Source organism: Haemaphysalis longicornis, unplaced genomic scaffold (genome assembly GCF_048455015.1).
Source record: "Haemaphysalis longicornis isolate Haplotype H1 unplaced genomic scaffold, Haemaphysalis longicornis Haplotype H1 scaffold_5, whole genome shotgun sequence".
Classification (NCBI taxonomy): domain Eukaryota; kingdom Metazoa; phylum Arthropoda; class Arachnida; order Ixodida; family Ixodidae; genus Haemaphysalis; species Haemaphysalis longicornis.
The window spans coordinates 46,354,807-46,374,045 of record NW_027526385.1 but is presented as its reverse complement, the minus strand read 5'-3'; the positions used below and the strand labels follow the sequence as shown (position 1 = coordinate 46,374,045).

The following is a 19,239-nucleotide window of genomic DNA, read 5'->3' as shown; positions in this document are numbered from 1 at the left end:
AAGTTGCGAAAAAAAGAATTAAAATCGAAATTTCTGTCAAGTAGTTGTAGAAATTGATTAAAAAAAAGGAGTTGTGTATAACAAGCCACCAAAATTAGAAAAAAATGTTGAATATACGTTTTGTAGGGAAACATTTCAAAAACATGTCCTACAAAAATGTTGACTTGCGCGAAACAGTTTGTCAGGCGAAAAAAAAAAAAAAAAACTAGCACGCAAGGCGCCCCGCACCTTGTGGTGAAGCCCAACCTCTATTTCAAAATGCGCAATTTTGGGTGGTTTCTTAAAAAAAAATTCGGCGGTTTGACATTATCAGAGGCACCAATTTGTCCCCACGTGACGCAAGAACATTTTGCCAATGACTGACTGCATTCACGGCCAGCACAGTATTTGGGGTACAGTACGCGATGCCGAAAAATCTGCATGGAGTTGAAAACAAAATTTGTTTGTTGAAGTTCACTGTCAGTTATCCCTCAAAACACAAACTTGCGGCTTATCATCATCTTCTGACTCGCTATTGTAGAACTGCTTGCAGGAATGAGGTGCAATACTCTAGAATTGTGCCCTGCAAACGTTCACCAAGTAGCTGCTGCGCAATGAAAGTTCCGAACTACGCATTGCAGCGCCACCTAACATTTTTTAAAATGAAACAGTACAAAACTTATTGGAGACTCTGCACAAACAGACAGTTCTACTAAAGAGCAACACTAGACCTCCGGAGATAGCCTCATTTGGAAATGAGTCTGGCTGGCGGTGTGCAAGGCTGGTTTGAAGCGCTCTCCTTGTCGGAACTGATATCTGGCGACTGGTTGTTATCTTTTGACTTGTATCAGAAGTTCTTATCACAGAAATCGGGTTATGGCAGGATGAAATCATGAGCGGCACGCTTTCTTCGGGGATCAGTAGCAGACACTGAAGGCTCCACGGCAGATAGGCTTGAAGATGGGTAACTGCGTAGTAGCGCCAAATATTAAATTCACGGCGCAGAAACGAAACCGAAACTGTTTGCGAGTGGTCCTGTGGCACGTAGACCACCAACACGACTTCAAACAATGTGCACAAAGGCAATAAAACTGCCTACAATCATAAAGTAATTTTGCAAACAGGCACTGCTTCATATGTTCAGCCGATTTCAGGGATTATTACTGGCAGAGTGCAAACATGATGATTGAAAATCATCTGATTCACCATTTGTGTACTGGCAACACAAGCCAAATGCTGATGCAAAGTAATTACGAGCGGCGCGCCTTCTTCTTTGGTAGCAGTGATGCACGATGATCACGCCCCTTTTGCATACCCAGGTGGTGCAAACGCGGGTCAAAAATCAAAAACGCAAACTGATTTCAAAAGCGCATTTTGTGAGCGGACTCCAAATAGCTTTACTTGCTCTAGAAATTCTTGGAATGCTATGAAAAGGGGCTCCCAAGGTATTGTTCATATTGAACAATTTTGATTAGGCCTGGCAACGAAAGAGTTAATGAGATTTGGATGCGCAAATGCATGTAGATGCTTTTTAAATATCTCCACATTGCAGAACTTTGGTTTAGTACCAACCCCTTCATATTCCCCGCTGAGTGCCCCAGACTTTACTAGACAAACGCCTCTGTGCTCTTTGCATCCCCCCCCCCCCCATTCTTCAAACACACACAGAACGTACCTCAGCAACGAGCCCCAGGTCCCCCTTGGCTGCGGCTTCAGCTCGCACTTTCTCCGCGGTGCGGCCCGTGGCTTCGGCTAGGGCTTTGACCAGCAGTGACTCGCCGATGCCCAGCTCAAGTCCCTCGTAGTCCGGGGCCAGCTTGTTCAGGCAGAGGTAGACGGCCTTCAGCAAGTCGTCGGGCGAGAGGACCAAAACCGAGCGAAGGAAGTTGCTCAGCACCTCGATGATCCGAAGCCTGAGACAGAGCCAAAGACAAGCCAAGGCTGCTAAGAGAACGGAATGATTTGTTTAGGACGTGGCTATGCCTTCCCAATATTGATATTTTCACACCAATAGTTGTGGATATGAAGCAGAGAGAGGACTGCACATTCCCTCTCGCACAAAATACAGTTCAACCCACCTGATATTGAACTATAACAGTCTGCACATCCCCCTCAAAATTTTTGGCATACCTTGAGTATTTTCTGCATCGATTCATCCATCGCATCAATGACTGTTATGATGATTATGTCGATTCATCTATCGCATCAGTGATTATTATGATTACCGTATTTATTCGAATATAAGGCGAGGTTGTTTTTCCAAAATTTGTATTCTCAAAGTCATACCGTGCCTTATATTCGAAGCTCAGTATATTTTATGGCAGTTTCTTCTTACTCTCCAAACTGCACCCTCGCCTTATATTAGTGACCGCCTTATAATCGAATAACTACGGTATTATAGCTTTTGTAATGGCGCAAGGACAACTAGCGGTCTAAGCCAAAAAAAAATTACTTATATAACGAAGGTAGTGTATAATTAACTAAAATTGGGCAATTAATATAAAAGATAGACAATTTAAAAACAACTAAAATATAATTTCCAATGAACAGTTTAAAAATCCACTTAAGACGAATCCCGGGATCACCAGAGAAGAACTCAGATCCACCTGTAATAGCAAGGCAAGGTTGCCAGGTACCCAAATATACTAGCTAGCGCTTGCAATGCTTTCTGCGCAGCCATAACTGTCCCAGCAAAATTGCCTTTTTGCACCAATTTTCGTGAAGCCCAGGGACTTCATCCTAATGAAATTACACAAACACTTCTCATTATACCGGGAATGAAAACATGGTTTCCAGTTGTATCAAGGATTTTGTTGCACTGAAGTTCATTAAATTGTGGTTTTACTGTAGGAACGTAGGATCCAGCTCTCTTCAACAAGAAATTATTTTCCAACTCTGGCTTTAATGGGGCCATGATGACAACACTTTAAAACTAACCTTTGGAAAATCCCTCTGCTCCATTTCAGCCATGAAAGAAGATCTTTTAAGCGAAAAAAACACTAGAAATATTGAAAAAATTTCAAAGTTCGCACGTGAGTGACGTAATATGAGCAGGAGTGGCGTAATATTGGCCCGCACTAAAAACCTACTTACCACAGTGCTAACTACAGATTGGTATTCAAGTGATACAATCAAACGGAACTAGAAGGCCCTCTACAATCGCCCAGTAATGTTTTCTGGCGGTGGCTTAGGTCAACGATTACCAATCACACAGACAAGTTTCAGCGATGCCAGAAAGAAATCGCCAGGAAGGGGCCCGGGAGTCACCACCGCTTCATCTGCTTTACTGAATAGTATCTCTATTATTTGTCTGAAATTTGCAATAAAATTGGTATTATTATTGGGACACAGCAGTGTTTTCAACGAACCAAACTTGCATTTTGTCTTCTAGGCCCCTTTGAAAGGGACCATGCAGACAAAATACAAGTTTGACTTATTTGAAAGATTTCGTGTTTTACAGTGTTCCAAGCACTCACCCGGCAGAAAACGATGCCGTATTCGCTGAGAAATTAATCAATTTAGATTAGTCCACCTTCACTTTGTTTTTGCCTGCATTTCCACCTGGCTTGTTTTTGTTAGAATTGAAAATAATTCTTTCGTGAAACACTAGGTAGGCTTGACAAATGGGGTCCCGTAAGACACCATCGCTTACGCCAATCAGCCAGTGTCGTCTGAGAGAGCGCCGCAGTGCTGTGCAGCTAAAACGAGCGTAGTGCGCCCAGTACCAACAGCAGTACGCATCGGTACTTCTATGTTTACAAAATTTCGTAACTTCCATTGTTTACCCCACCGAAAGAATGCGCCCCAAGTGTAAGCGCAAATAGCTCGTTCGGCAACCTTACAAGCCCTGCTAATTCGCATTTGCATTTGCCGGCCTCAGCCAATCGCAGAGCTGTCACGTATGACATCATAGGTTCTGTTGCGGGAAACGAGCTAGTGGGTCACGTGGCCTTTCTCTTTTTTTCCTAATTACGTAGCTTATTTGAGCAAAGTTTACGTCGAAGGTTGGGTCAGTGGGATTCTAACGAGGCAATCTTTCGAATGAACCAAACTTGTGTTTTGTCTACTTGGCCCCTCTTAAGCTAGAAGGGCAGAGCAGAGTGTTAAGAAACCAGGGCACCCACCTGCCAGAGATGCCGTCGATCTTGTCCAAGGTCACGGCAAGGGCAAGGTAGGGCACCTTGGCCCCCTTCTTCCAGCAGGCGTCCTCCACGGGGTCGTAGTTGGACTTCTCGGGGTTGTAGTCACTTGCCCGGTCGCTGCCCGCGTCGGACTTGCCGGTAGGAGTGAAGGCGCTGAGGTGGCACAAGTGTTTACCCAAATAAACCTTTAACATACTTCACTGAATACAGCCAGTTTAGAAATAAGATGTCATCTATGCCTTGCTTCAAGCAAATATCTGTATGAATGCATGTACAGTCTTTGTTAAGATTTTCCAGGCCAATTCTAAGCCTTCGGGACCACAAAGAATTCAAAGAATGAGCATAACCTTTAATTGTGACAAAATTATTTTATGACAGTAACAAAGAAAGGCGTTTTCTCCAGCTTTCCAGCATAAAATGTTTCAGCCTCACTGAGGACACAAGCTTGTACATTAAATTTTTCGTGGTCCGTGCACTTTCGACACGGCCTAGGAAATTTTGAAGAAGACAGTACGTTACAAAATCACCCTTGTCATTGCTTTCGGTACACTAGCAACATCCTCCTTAGCGACCTTGCCCTTCATTAAGGACAGTGGCAAGCGATACCAGTCTTCATTAATGCGACAACTAACCTCTGAAGCGAGAATTGTGATTTCCTATTCCGCTCTTGTTACACATTCTCATTTCTTGGTGACGTCCTGTAGAGAGACTCAACCTTTTCTTTTTTTTTATTTTATGTCACCTAGTTCAATAGCAACCCTCCCTGTTATAACTTCCAAACATCCAAGAGAGTGCGCATTTGTTTTCAGTCACCCTTTGTAGACACCAAAAGAAATTTTCGCAGCCAATGCCCTCAACCAGGACGGCTTTACAATGTTAGCACTGTAGGGCCCAACTTTTCTAAAGCATTGCAATTTTTGTTATCCTAGAGAAGGCAAAACATGCCAATAACACATGCCATTGTTTCCTTCAATTACCAGATGATGGACAGCTAAATCTGCCTGAATTCTCACACATCAGAAAAAACACGTTCAATGCATATGAGCATTTTTTGTAACAGTAAAATGTGTCTTAAGTCTGAGCAGGAAATTAATAAGAATTGCAACATGGAGATCAAAGAGACCACACTTTAAAATTTTAACTAGTGTTAAAGTGAGAGCTTGAGACAGACCTGAAATGTAGTAGAGTACATCATGCCCTATGTAAGTGAGCCCCAAAAAATGTTGGCTCCTAGCACTACAGATAGTTTCAAAGCTCTCCCAAAGTGTGGGTATCTAGCAGATGTGCCTTTGAGATATCTTTCAGAAAGAACATATGTCAACAAACATCCATTTTGATATCTTCAAAGTATCTTCTAGCCATCTACGAACACTAAGAATGATGCCACCAATGAGAGCAAGGGACGATTTTGTTTCTGCCTGTCATCTTGTGGCTTCATGCATTATCGCACAAGGCTTAGTGAGACCTGTGTTATTCAAAAAATAAAAGAAACAGGAACTTGGTCACTGTCATGCTCACTCACAAGTTTTGGAGCTTCTTCTTGGCACCTGACTCGTCCGACTTCTTTTCAGCCTCAGGCTTCTTCTCTTCGGTCTTGATTTTCTGCTGCTTGGGAGAGGTCTTCTTCTTGGGTTCGGACTTCTTTGAACCCTTGGTCTCGGCACCTTTCTCCTTTGGTGGGGTTGAGGAGGCCTCCTCTTTTACCTTCTTGTCCTCTGCCTCCTCCTCCTCCTTATTCTCGTTCTCATCGCCTGACTCTTCCTTTTTCTCATCTGCGTATGACAGGAAATCCCAACGATGAGGTGTAGAGTTGCTGAGCAGTCGCGTTGCGCACTGAGCAGCACAACTCCCAAATGAGGCAGAGAATATTTTATTTACCAACTGAGCAATTAATTAACGATTAACTGGTAATTTAAAGGCAAGCCAACAAATCAGTACTCTTAATGTGTCGAGCTCAGTTCCTATTCACTTGCATCTGGTCACTCCCCCAGATTGGGCATGTAGGCACGGTAAAACAGCTGCCCTGGTATTAACTATTAAACAAACCATAATATTAAGCAAGCAAATAGGTTGGCACACTTAGTGTGCAGAGCTCAGTTACTATTCATTATTGGTCAATCCCCACCCAGGGTGGAGACACTCGGCAGAACAGCTGTTTCATAAATCACACCCCGTTACCCTCTGTCGGCAAGCAATGTTCGTGGCTCACAAATGGCCGTAACTGCATTCAGGACAACGATAGCATGTTCATCAATGCACACAACACCAATACAACAGCTTGTAATCGAAATACCAACACCTGTCAATATTTTCCGCCCATTTGACTGATTGTTACTGCTCCAGCCTAAATTCGACGATTGAAAATAGTCACGATTCAGAATCAGCGCCCCGATCACAAAAAACCAAACTGATGCATCGCAATTACAAGAAGTAGGTTGTTTGTTTGTTTTTTGCAAACGGTGGGCAACAGTTATACCCAACTCTGTTGGGAGACACAAATTTCTGTTAAAAATCATGTTTTCGTCACACAAATGTAAACACCACTGATTCCGAAACAGCATTCCCTAAGCCTACCAACAGGTGGCTCTACTTGTCTTACAAATGCCTTGAATGCAATGAATTCGAGAATTAAAACTCTTGACTACCACGATTAATTCTGAACAGGCGTCAAAGCAAAAGGGCACTGTTACCTGTTGTATGTTAACAGGATGGGGAACGGGCACAGGACGTGAACATAATCGACGACCGGACTTCACAGACACTACGGTTTCGGTTAACACAATGCACAGCTAACGGTTCAAAAGTTCACAATGAAGTCGGCCACCTTGGCGTTTGTGTGGTCAAAACCAAAACTGACATGAATAAATGACGCTGCAAACAATTTGATAAGCTGTGGTCGACCATCTAATGTGCATTCTACAATTACTGGGCTGGTAGGCACCCATTATATGAAAAAAAAAAAAAAAAATCGCAGGGGTGAGACAGCTGAATGAGATTTGGGAGCAGTTTTTGGAGCAGCGAAATCTCGATTTTGGAGCAGAAGAACCTTGATTTAGAGCAGAAGAACGGCATTTATTATGTCCCCTTAGGAGCCTAAAAAATCAAATTTTTGGCAACTCGGGAGGGGGGGGGGGGTGCACTTTTTAATCGGTTTTGTGTTTACATAACCCTGAAACAGCCTTTACATAAAGTTCTTTCTACCAGAGTATCACAAGGTACGAATTGCACTACCTTTTTACAAACTATTTTTAAATTCTTAGGCTCCATGTAGGCCTACATAGCATGAATTCCCGTTGAAAATATCGTATTGAAAAACTAAGCAATCGTGAGATCTTTTCATTTTCATGTGAACGACAAAATTATTACTTTTGTAAACCCAGAATCGGCTTTACGCAGAAGTGTAGAGCCACGGCAAAAGTTTGGCAAAGCGAGGTGACAGTCGTCGCACCCCACCAGCCCTCCCACTTCGATCCCCAAGGTGCACGTTCACTAAAATCGTAATTTGAGTAACATTGGTATGTTTAGCCATTTCCCTCTTGGCATTAAATTTCACTTCAGATACATTAACCATCATTACTAGCGTGCAATAATACCCCGTCCTGCTATCGGACACTGCTTCAACATTTTGCGGCGATGCAGCCTGCGCTGCCACTTCCGCAGTTTTGATCGTCCCATTCCCGCCTGCAAGCTCGCCGTCAAACGCAGCAGTCCCTCAGCGTTTTATAACACCCCAATGAGTCCGAAAGTTCACTTCAAGCACGCACCGCGCCTCACACTCAAGGCCCAAACACGGAGAATTCGCGGGCACCACGTTGTTTTTGATGAACTCCCGTCTTTCTGGTCGCGCCGCAACTTCCCGCAACAGATCAAACAACTAAATGTAAACCCGGCCACCCCCATAACCAAAACCACGGTAGAAATCGGCGAAGAGCACTCTGCCTAAACCACGAGCAACTGCTTCGCCCGACGGCCCTGTTTTCCAATCTTCACCACACAAAAGAAGGCAGCACCCAGTAATGTCGTTTTGAAGATACGGCGCTCCGAAAATTGCCTTTTTTCATCAACTTACACCCGCAGTTTGTCGCATCAGTAAACATTAGTATTTTTTCTACAGGACTTCGCAAGGGTTTTGCGATGGGAAAACTTTAAAAACTCTGAATATAACATGTAAAACCTGACATGGTGACTTTCAAAAAACTATGTCGGAGACAATTTTATGGTTCTTTTTTTTATTGAATGATCACTCAAACATTTACAAAACCTCCTCACGCCAGAGGTGCTGGAAAATTATGCTGTCAGTAAGCATTTTTCCCCACTGAAACTGATGGGAGAATTAAAACCCTTGGCTCTCAGACTGTTTTGGAGCAGTCTGGTGCAATTTTTTCAATTTTCAAGCATTCGGAGCAGCCTGGCACAGGAAACCAAATTTGTATCAAAACTGCACAATATGGGCAGCTGTCTCACCCCTGATTTCGTGTCAGTAGTCGTGTTAAGCCCTCTCGGTTAACATGCTTAAAAGGATAGATTTTTGTGCGGGCAATCGCTTGTACTGTAGCCCTTGTAGTCTGTCTGCTAAGCCATTACGCCTTATATGGCACCTCTAACATTCGAATTCCTTTATTATTTTTCATCTTACGATATTAAACCTTCCTCCAGGAATCAGGCTGGCAAGATCCTCATGGTCCTGTCAGTACGGTCGGATTTCAGCCAAACAAAGTTTGCGGCAACGAATTTTCCATTTCCCAACAGCAGTGTTCTCAAAAGATTGACCATTTACACCTATGAAGGAAGGTTTGACATTCACCTCAAACAAAACCATGTGGCTGCAAAGGAAAGCTTTACAGCTTTCTCGGAAACTTCACAGTTGACGAAAAATTTGTCCTGGTCCAGAGATTTCCTGTTATCAACGAGATTTCTCCTAAAGCTCGTTGCTAACATTTGCAGCTACAGTCAAAGTTACTTATGACAATATTGAAGTGACACAAAAAAGCCATTGGTATAACTAGTAATTGTTATGGCAGAGTTGGACAGAAAAAAGTATTTTTTTGAGCATTCAAGGGTTTGCACCCAGTATTTACAAAACAGAAATGTAACTGCACGGCTGACCACCCAGACTTAGCCATGCGTGTGCCAACTGACTCCACAGGGCCTCTAGGAAAGACCATTACCTTTCACACAGGAGGAAGTCTCTGCATCAAATCCTCGACCGTCTTTCTTTTTTAATGATTGGCAGATTGCATGTTACTAAAGTGACACTGTTTTCTGCCTTTTCCCCACGGAAGTTTTATTTTAATCTGGACAGTGTTGAAGAGCCGCCCCCTGCTCCTACTGCCTGGGCCAGCTGGCAGCGGGAGATAAGAGGGGCAGTCAGGGGGTCTCCTCCTTCAGTGATAGCGTAGCTACACGTAAAAGGCACCAACTTTTTCTGAGTGTTGGAAATATAGGAGATGCCGAAACTTATTTCACGCTCATCCTTGGTCATTCACAATGCACCCAAGATCCCTCACAGATCCCCAAATACTATACTCTAAGTAGGCTCGTACCGTCAGGCTCAATTGTTGCGGTTTATTTTGCCATATAACATATAGCAAAGTTGATGGTGCCACGACTGTTCATAGTTATATCCAAGATAATGTTATAATTGGCATTGTTATAAGTGGGTTGGACTGTGTATGCTTATTTCTTGTCAAGTAAGGCTTTGCTACACTGACGTCGGACTGCGAATGATGCCCCCGCAGCCAGAGTGACCCTTACCGGCATCAGGTGGTGACTCAGTTTCCATTTCCTCATCCTTGGGAGATGCAGCACCAGCCTTGGACTCTTCTTCCTCCTTGTCCTCTGCAGGTGACAAAGGAGCTCCGAGAGTAGGCCCCAAGTTCCCCTTAGCCCCCAAAGCAGACTATCTCCCAACTCCCTCCCGCTTTTCTTAGGCTTACCTTCCAACGCGCACGCAGCTTCTTCTGGCTCGATCTTCACTCGCTTGCTGCTTGATGCGATCAAGGATGGGCTCGGATCGGGACAACGCTTGGCCGTTTTGCGCGCTGCAAAAAGACACAGTGTTGCCAACTCTTTACAACAAACTTACCCCCACAATCTTTACACCCAGATCTTATTGGCTAAAATCCCATACAAATGAGTTCGTCCGTCGCGATCAGTCTATTATCTATTAGAATCCAGCCAATTCGCTGCTACTGGCACCGGACGCCAGCTTTTTCACTCAAGGGGTCATTTAATGCTTTCACACTAAAAATTCCAATTTCGTAAAAAATGCAGAAATCCTACCTGTCCGGCGTTTGACGATAGGCTCATCAGATGTGGAAGCGGTTGGCGCCTCGCTGTCTCGGGATGCAGCGTCGCCGTCACCACTGTCTTCGGCTTTGGCTCCACCTTTGGCTTCACTCGGCTCAGACTTCACCTGGTTTGTGTCTTCTTCGTCGTCGCTGTCAGCAAGCATCCGAATGCGCTTTCTCTGGGGGGCTCTGACCGGAGAAGATTTCCTGAGTGAAAGAAACGAAGGAATGAGTGAAGTAAGGGGTTAAATTCCTTCAAAGGTATGCGCGTACACAATTCAGCTCCCTTGCATCAGAAAGAGGCATTGCGCCTGGAAGCACAAACTCCACTGAATCTGCTCCCCACCAAAGCTAAATGAAATCCTCGCAGGCACTTTTTGAGTCTCACAGACTTGCCCCCTGACAACAGAGGACAGAGTATCTGTTCTTTTTCTCCGTGGCGTCGTAAAGGTACTCTGAATGTGGTAATCGGGACTATAGCAATTTATGCGAGACACAAAACAAGAATTATGTACAGTGTGTTTCCATCGCTAAGCAAACCATCTGAATGACATCGGTGTTTTTTCACCCCTGCAACACCTCTTCTAAAGCACTCCACAGGAAAGCTGCAATGAAAACGTTACTGCAGAACACAGCAAGCAGGGCTAAGGTAGCAACACCGATCCCTTACAGCATCTGTTCCTCCAAAACAAACAAGGCACACCCTGATACATCATGCAAGCATCCGAGAGCCAAGCCATTCTGAACTTAGACAATCCAACAGCCATTCAGAAACAGCCTAATTAATTACAAACGTGCCACCCCACGGCCCGCAAGATGGTAGCGCAGTTTTGAGTTTCCAGTTTGCCTAAACAACCTTGGGCTAACGTTATCGTCGTCACAATTCTCCCAGATGCAGTCGGCTGCGAAGAAAGAACGCATTGCCGCCAGACACTTGAACTGTTCAAAATGGCACCTCAAGCCTTAGCTAACCAATGCAACAGCGTAATAGAAGAGAAGGTGTGTCTGGTTGCAACAGCAGTTCTCTGGGGAACGCCTGCGCTCCCCACAATTTTTTCATCGCTAAAAGGACCCGCACTCCCCATTGGTTTTTTTCCCCACACATACTAGTACATCGTACCGGTGCTCTGAAACAGCTTACATACCCAGATGAACTGTAAGCACTGCCCCGAATAAGATCTGACAGTTGGAGACACTCCTTAGGTTACAAGACTGTAAGCCAGGAGGAGTAGGTTCAGCCCACAGCCAAGAATGAAGTCATACTCTGGTTACACCTCAGCCAGCGAGTGAACACCATACAGATTGGAAACGACAAAGAAAACGTGAGAGCATGCACTGTACAAGTGCATATCTTACTGACAGATGTCAAGGGAGTTCGCACTGTCCCGCACTAGTAGTACCAACACAAGCCTTGCTGGGTGTCTAACAGCACGAAGCCCCGGCCGGCTTCGGTGAACAAGTTATTTTAATACCCGTGCTACACGAGCGTTTCGAAGGCCTTTGAGTCGAATGTCCTTTGACTCAAATGACACCTTTGAGCTGCTACACGACGTTTTTCAAAGGCCTTTGGTTCAAATGCCATTTGAGTCAAAGGAGCACGACAACTGACCTTTGAGAGACTCAGAGGCCTTTGAAACGCGAACGGTCGTACCCTCGGGCTCAGTTTCTGCAAGCCGCAATAACAAAACCAATTATTTACGAGAAAAACTTTGTGTTTGAAGTGCAAGATCTTAATAATTTTTCACTTGTTCGCTTGTTTTCGTTCTTTGCCACTCGCTCTACGATTACGAGGTGACTTGGTACTCTCAACACCGGCGGTGCGGAAAAAGACAAAAAGAAGCTTGCTGCCTTGTGCATGTTTTGTTCGCGCTTGTAGATAGTTATCAATTTGGTCTCTAATAATTGCTTTTTTGCCCATTTTAACTCTAAAATTACATTTTCGCCAAGAACGAAACATGGCAGCAGTGGCGACACCAAAACATGGCGGGCGAATGCGGAAACTTTCAACTGCCTTTGAGAATCGCCGTGTAGATCGGCGAAACTCCTTCCAGTTCGAATGGCATTTGAAATTTCGAAGGTCCTTCGACTGAAATGTCCTTCCAAACGCCCGTGTAGCACGGGTATAAGTCTCTTCAAATAGCCACATAGCACTATGAAGATAACGCACTGGATACCTTCACGACTTGTCCGTGTCACTTTCAGTTAAGGATGATCCCAAGCTACACAGGAAACAGATAATGAGGGCTGTCAGACAAATGCCACCACTAACGCCGATATTGGACTTGGAAGAGCTCAATGAACCAGCTCGTGCTCCAACAACTGTTCCCTAATATTTATTTCAGTATTTTGTAAATAAAATTGAGTGATTATGTGTTCGTTTCTATTCTAATCTTTTATGGGAGAAGCACCTTATGGGCTGGGGCTGTTGGCGTTTCCTGTCGATGTCGTAATTGCAAAAACCTTGTCTTGTCTATCTTTCTTTCGTCCCGTTTAAGCGCTGTTATTCTCTGTCAAGTCGTAATTACACCGAGAAACTCGTTTATGACTCATGCTAAACATCACGCATGCTAAAAAAACACCGGGACACTCGTTTACACCCCGTGCTAGAGACCTTTGCAGCAAAGCTGTATGTTGGCAAAAACGCCAAGGCACCAAGAATACACTTATACACTGCATGCTTCGCCCCTCACCAGGTTTCACATTAGTGGAGATGGCCCGGGAATTTTTTAGTTGTTGTTGTTCCATCCGTCAAAAGCTGTGACAGTGATGCTCACCCCTGTAATAATCCCTACGAGGGATTGACAGTGTTTTGTAAATAAATAAATTGCGAGTATTTTGTTGGCACAACAGCCTCCAGTGCCAAAGGAGGCTTCGTTGAAGTCTGCGACTTTGGGACCTCCTTTTGTATATCCTAACCATGTACTAAACCTTCTCTTTGCAATACAATCGTTGAATTACAACCCGTGTTCTTATTTGGCGTCATTTTTGTCACCTAAATACGAGGGTCACGGTTGTGATGTACTAGATAAAGAAGGTGTATATAAGGGTGTGGAGGGCACTCAATCTAAAACATGAAGTTGGTTACAATCAGAGGCGATGGTTAAGTGTAAAAGTGCTAGGAGCCTGATAACATGCCACACAACGTAACAGACAGTGAGGTCCCTCATAATTGCGTTCAACCTCTGAAGAAACGGTTTGCTACGTGTTCTCACGACAGCTGGGTGAAGGCGGGGAGAGCGAATACTGACTAGACATACGGTTCGAACCACCCCAACATGTCGAGACTTCCTCCCTACGCTGCTGTAACGACACTTTCAAACGTGCGGGGAGTGATAACTGGAGAACCTACCCGTTAACCTTCTCCTCTTTAACCGGCGGTGACGAAGAGGTTTTCTTCTTGGATTCCGACGCGGCGGCGGGCTCCTTCGCCTCTTCCTCGGGGTCGGACGACGACGATGCGGAGGGCTGTTTCTCCTTAATTGCAGTGAATGGCTTCGACGATGAGTTTTTCACATTGGTGTCCGACTTTTTACCCTTAGCGTCCGACTTGGGAGTCTTTTTAGCCTTGGTGTCCGGCTTCGCCGACGACTTTTTGCCCTTGGTGTCCGACTTCGGAGCAGTCTTTTTGCCTTTGCCATCCTCCGATGGCTCGGGAGGCTCGCCGTTTTCTTTGGACTTCGACGAAGGCGTGGTGCTCGTGAAGAACGATCTGCGGAAAGAAACGGCCGCGCCCGGTCGGCATTGTTTGCACCAGTTAGTCGACGGTGGACTGCAAGCGATGAGAAGACAGCGAGTAACCCGCGTACAACACATCCACAGCAATCTCGTCGCGCCCATCCGAGTGAGACGGGACGGACGCGCCTGCCCGCGCAGACGCGGACAACGGCTACTTACGATATCTTTTTCTGCGACATCCCTGAGATTGTGAACACTGCGAGCTTAAACGTTAAAAGCGAAAGAAGTACGATTTAAAACACTCGAGAGACAGACTCAACTGCGCGGGACAGCGCGCGACGGTACGGATCGCGCCAAAACAGTCACGTGATCATGTAAACAACTTTTGTAGTGAAGTTATTAGCAGCAACAACTTACTTTAAACTAAAATTTATTTGTGTTTTATGCTAAATGTGTAAAAGACTTAACACGCTGTTAAGTTACTGTAAAATATTCTTATTTTTGGATTACTATCACCATCATGCACAAACTGTAAAGCAGCTTTTGTATTAAAGTTGCTAGCATTAACAAATTATCAAAAACTAAGGTTACTTTTTATACTGGATGTTTTACATTGTACAACGGTATTAAGTTCTCGCAAGTATTTTATTTTTTTAACTAGTATTTACTATCATCATCATGCACACGTTCTTTTTTGTGAATATGGCGGCACGCACGGTGACCTCCATGGCGTGCTGTCACGTTGTTCTGCGCCCGTGAAAAACGCTTAATTTTAACCGTGCCAGAGTGCCGCGAAAATGACTTCGATCGGGGAACCGTTCGCTTTGGGCACAGTCACGAGCGAAGCGGACGCTTTTCAGACCTTCTGCGTGCAGCCGGGCCCATCGGAGACGACGGTCGTCGTGTCGCATGGTCAGCTATCCGCGTCCCTCGTGGAACTCGAAGGCAGGCCGTTCAAACTCAAGACGTGGCACACCTCCCACACGGAACCGTTCACGTGCCCCGTCGTTTACGACGGACAGAGAGACAAATATGTTGCGGCGAGCGGTAGCAGCTTGCTAATCCTCCCACAGGACGCCAACGACACCACTGCACGCGAAAAGATCGCTCTCTCGAACCGCGTGTTCGCAGTTCTACACCAAGCCGGCGATCAACCGCTGATCGTCCTGGACAGTGGCGTTTGCGCAACGCTAACAGAGCTGCAGGACGGAACAAAGAGCGAGGTTTCTCACCCGACCCGACGCCTGTGCGACGACAGGGAAAAACTTATTCACGTCGAAGCCGCAACCGACGGTGCGTCGACGGTTGTAGTGTTGTCCGTCGCGACGACGAAATCAGACTCGTCGCGTCGCTGTCGCGTATTCCGCCGCGGTAAAGCGGGGTTTGAACGCGTGTCGGAAACTTCCTCGCCGAAAAGCGAGAAGCGACCTGTGTGCCTTTTCGACGGAGGTTTGCTATGTCTGAGCGAGGACGGATCGTTGGCAGGACGAAAGCTGCCTTTGCCGGCCAGCAAGAAGTCTTTGGCAGCGGCCCTACTAGCGCTCGATGCTAGCCGCGTCCTTGTAGGCCTTGAAGACAAGGTTCTCGTTTGGAACGTCAAGTACGGTACGCTTGAGGCCTCGAGGAAGCTCGAGCAGGTGCCGCAGCGATGGGGGCTGGTACGAGGTGGTGCTTGCTTCGTGACAGGATCTTCGAGCAACAACGTGATGTGCGCGTGGGTGAAGCTCGGACGCGCGACGCTGTGCCAGGCTGTTGGGCTCGGAGCGAGGCCCGAAGATAGCGTGCCCGCAGCGTCCGCTGTTGCGGCGAAGATATGCTTTGGTGACCCCAAGGAAGTGGCCGAAGCGTTGGAACCGGTGAGTTCTAAAAGACTGCAGCAGGCGCTTTGTAGCTTTCGACCGGGAGGTCATGTGTTACGTTATTCCGTCGTTTTCAGACATGTTTTAATTTTTCTGCAGAATAGCGTGACCTTTTGCTTGCAACACGCTTTTTTTTTTCTTTTGAGGCACTTCGTGTGTTTCTAGAAGTTGTTCTGCCGCAAACACAGAGCAGTCACGTAAGGCCCTATGCAATGCATTGTCACAGAGTTTGCAGTACTTGTGCATGCCAGACTAAAATACCGCGTTTTCACGTGTATTACACAGCCCTAAATATAACGGAAGGGGTGTGTCCAGCCCAGATTTTTTTTCCCTCAAAAGTGACAATAGTTGTCCCTTTCTTTTTTTCTGGTTTCTCTGCCTTCCTTTCTGCGTAGTTTATTTCAAAACCCTTTCGTTCTTGGTTGTTGCAGGTTGCTGACACAGTCCCGGAGCGAGAGCTTGTACTGTTGCTCAGCCGTCTGTTCCATGGAGGTTCTCCGCCTGCAACGGACTCTGCCGAGCTGATGGTACTCCACAACCTCCTCCGCTGCCCCCATACCTGCGACGTTCTCACGCAATGTCTCCGTGAACACCTTCCTCTGGAGCAGGCTACCGCCCTCGTGGTGTACCTCATTAACTTCCTGGAGAACTACTCCATGGCTGATGAGAAGGAGGTTCCGCTCGCAAAAGCGATGGACTGGCTGGCATGCCTGTTGGACGCACACTACAACCACTGGGCTCTTGACACAGGCCCGCTGGCCGTTGACGAACTCTTGGAGAGACTGTCAGTAGCAGTGTCACGCGTTCAAGAGCTGTTCAGTGATCTGTGCGAACTGGAACAGTGGTTGTTAGTACTCTCAAAGAGAGTAAAGCTGCTCAAGTTCAACGATCGCTCCATGTACTCGATAGAGATGATGGAGATTTGATGTTTCCCAGTTCAGCAGAACTTGTGAAGGGGCACAGCTACAATGTGAAGGTGTTTTGAACTGGACCAAACAGACATTTGCAACAAACGCTCGGTGCTGTTGTGTTTGTGGTGCTTTTCTTTTGAAACTTCTAAATAAAACTACTGGCCTCAAACCTCCGACTTGTGCAGTGTTTATTTACATTACGGTAAGTAGTGTACGTGTTGCGTCACGGAGCTATTTTTGTGGATTTATGAAAGCCAGAGCCCATTATAACAGAAGCTGCCATAGACAGTTGACATTTCCTCTTGTATGAGTGTCTAGCGATAGCAGCACTGGTCTGCAAAATCTAATTACTATTAGTTCTACACAGTGAAATAAAACGCAGGCCACAGAATAGAATAGACCTCAGAATGTTAAATCTGCACAGATACCTAGTACATGGGAGTGCTTTTGTTTTTAAATAAAGTTCAGTAAAAGGGCAAATGTGGGGGGGAAAAAAACATGGCTTCATGCTCAGCATGAAGTCATGTTTTCCATGAAGCCAGTACAGGAAAAGGCTTACACTGGTTATAAAAATCAAAACAGAGTTAGGGAAGAGAAGATTGACGGTAATTGGATGGCCTCAGAAAGTTGTCCCTGATTGGCCAGCATACAAATGCAGTCAAACTTAGTCATAACGAAGTGGTGTCAGGACAGTAGTTTAGTTGGTTATATCTGATTTTCGTTGTAACAGTACAGCAAAAAATCGGTTCAACCAATCGGTAATCTGGCTCCCGCAAAAGTCCTTGATACAAAAACATCAAGGCAAAAACAAAAAAAATCACCCCATATCCACGGAATGAATGATGATAAGTGGGGCGAAGCTCGAGAGGGGGAGATCATCGGTAACCGTAACTCTCCCGTGAAAGTTCGCCCATTACATCATTAAGAAAGACGTAAGACTGTGTGCGTACATTGTACAAATCAACTTTTATTTTCGGAGTCAATGCTCCCAGGCCCAGACCTGGTGAAAGACCCCGCGCCATCGAGGACTACCCCGCACCTCCACCACAATTTGTCACGTAGGATGGGACACAACGGTAAAAGAAAGAACTTTTATTAAGGGCGAACTTGTGCCCGAACAAGACGAGAGGAAACGAGCAAAGGTCCTTGCGTCTCGTTCGATCTCCGAGAACGACTGCCTGCGTTCGTGGCGTGATCTCTTGCGTGATCTCCCCCTCGCAGTGCACGTGCGCTCGCGCCTCCGTTGGCGAACACAGACAAGCTCGCGCTCCCGGTGCCGAGTTTGCGCGGCCGGTTGCAGCCGGTTCTTGCGCGTGCAACGCGGCCCACTTTGCGACATCTCCGAAAGCATGCGGCGGTCACGTACCACGAGACACAAGGGATGGACAGACACATGACTTAAGGAGCTTCGCCCCTAAAACTTCGAACCTACTATAAACAATGTAACCCTTATCTTTCTCCTTGTGGCATTTCAAGCTGAATGAGCCAGAACATGAAATGGGAATTTACAACAGAACAAAGTTCATTCCACAAAACAGGCGTGCGTTCCTATTTTTTCGGGGAAGGATGTGATCTTTGTCTGGTGGCTATTCACAGCACTGAGCAGGATGAAGGTTTACACAGCGTCCTCGAACAAGGGGCCTTTTCTACTTCTGCAGTTTCGTCTGACGACGGGAGTTTCTTCGTTATATCCGATAGCGGGCGCGGCTCTCACAGTTTCACTTTAAAAAAGAATAACTGTCATTAAAATTAAACGTGACCAACCAAAGTTAGTATTTAGTTCGCCATAGCCGATAATTCGCTATATCAGTTCGTTATAACGAGGTTCAGCTGTAGCGCGACTGACCCCACTACAGTGAACTAGAATTCTAGTTGGGTACAGAAATGCTCAAAAATGGACGTCATGGAATTGTAGACTGTGGTTGGCCCTTGTTTCGCCATCAACTATTCCTAGACGAGCCCATTAATGACACAAAGCTAGAAATTTGCCGGAACCTGAAGTTACACGCCGGAGGTGCGGGTGATGCCAAATACTTGGCATCCTCGATTTACCAGTCCTGGACGGTCCGCGGGCAGTCCGAGGACTGCGTTCGGACCGGGAGCCCCATAGGAATACATGGGAAAATCGGGTGCCGGATCGCGTCTCGGGCAGTCCGCGGACGATCGGGGACTGATAATCGAGGAGGCCCACTATTTATGGAGCTAGCGCTGCCTGTCAGTCTTCCTTCGTCCCTAAATCTTTTTTTTTTTCGACTAGAATAACCAAGTAAATCAAATTTTAGCCTTAACCATCGCAAGTGGCGCTAGCTACAGCCATCATTAACTCAGGGGAAGCTGCCGCCCCCTAGTGGGTGTGACGTCACAGAAAATTGCCGCGCTCCTG

The 19,239-nt window shown here is 45.9% G+C and overlaps 2 protein-coding genes across 3 annotated transcripts in view; one reads left to right on the top strand and one right to left on the bottom strand.

Moving 5' to 3' along the window:
* Window positions 1–14,465, bottom strand: part of Dnalig1 (DNA ligase 1) — a 36,683-nt gene extending 22,218 nt beyond the window's left edge. The window contains exons 1-8 of one of the 2 annotated variants that reach the window (XM_077670345.1): window positions 14,306–14,465; window positions 13,761–14,120; window positions 10,404–10,618; window positions 10,058–10,162; window positions 9,876–9,977; window positions 5,644–5,893; window positions 4,104–4,274; window positions 1,655–1,892 (exon numbers count right to left, since the gene is read on the bottom strand). In XM_077670345.1, coding sequence (XP_077526471.1) covers window positions 1,655–1,892; window positions 4,104–4,274; window positions 5,644–5,893; window positions 9,876–9,977; window positions 10,058–10,162; window positions 10,404–10,618; window positions 13,761–14,120; window positions 14,306–14,325 — 1,461 coding nt within the window. In that variant the 5' untranslated portion in view covers window positions 14,326–14,465. The remainder of the gene's footprint in view (window positions 1–1,654; window positions 1,893–4,103; window positions 4,275–5,643; window positions 5,894–9,875; window positions 9,978–10,057; window positions 10,163–10,403; window positions 10,619–13,760; window positions 14,121–14,305) is intronic. The other variant, XM_077670346.1, reaches the window with a different exon arrangement.
* Window positions 14,466–14,771: 306 nt separating this feature from the next.
* LOC144138180 (uncharacterized) lies at window positions 14,772–17,029 on the top strand. Its single transcript, XM_077670343.1, has 2 exons — window positions 14,772–15,942; window positions 16,377–17,029. Exons 1-2 carry the CDS (start codon window positions 14,884–14,886, stop codon window positions 16,869–16,871), a joined length of 1,554 nt encoding a protein of 517 aa, XP_077526469.1. The 5' UTR covers window positions 14,772–14,883; the 3' UTR covers window positions 16,872–17,029.
* Window positions 17,030–19,239: the final 2,210 nt, after the last annotated feature.

Excerpts from the sequence above, each read along its gene's own strand:
- LOC144138180 (XM_077670343.1), top strand. The coding sequence starts at position 14,884 with ATGACTTCGATCGGGGAACCGTTCGCTTTGGGCACAGTCACGAGCGAA. Across the intron at positions 15,943-16,376 it reads TGGCCGAAGCGTTGGAACCG|GTTGCTGACACAGTCCCGGA; the intron begins GTGAGTTCTAAA and ends TGGTTGTTGCAG.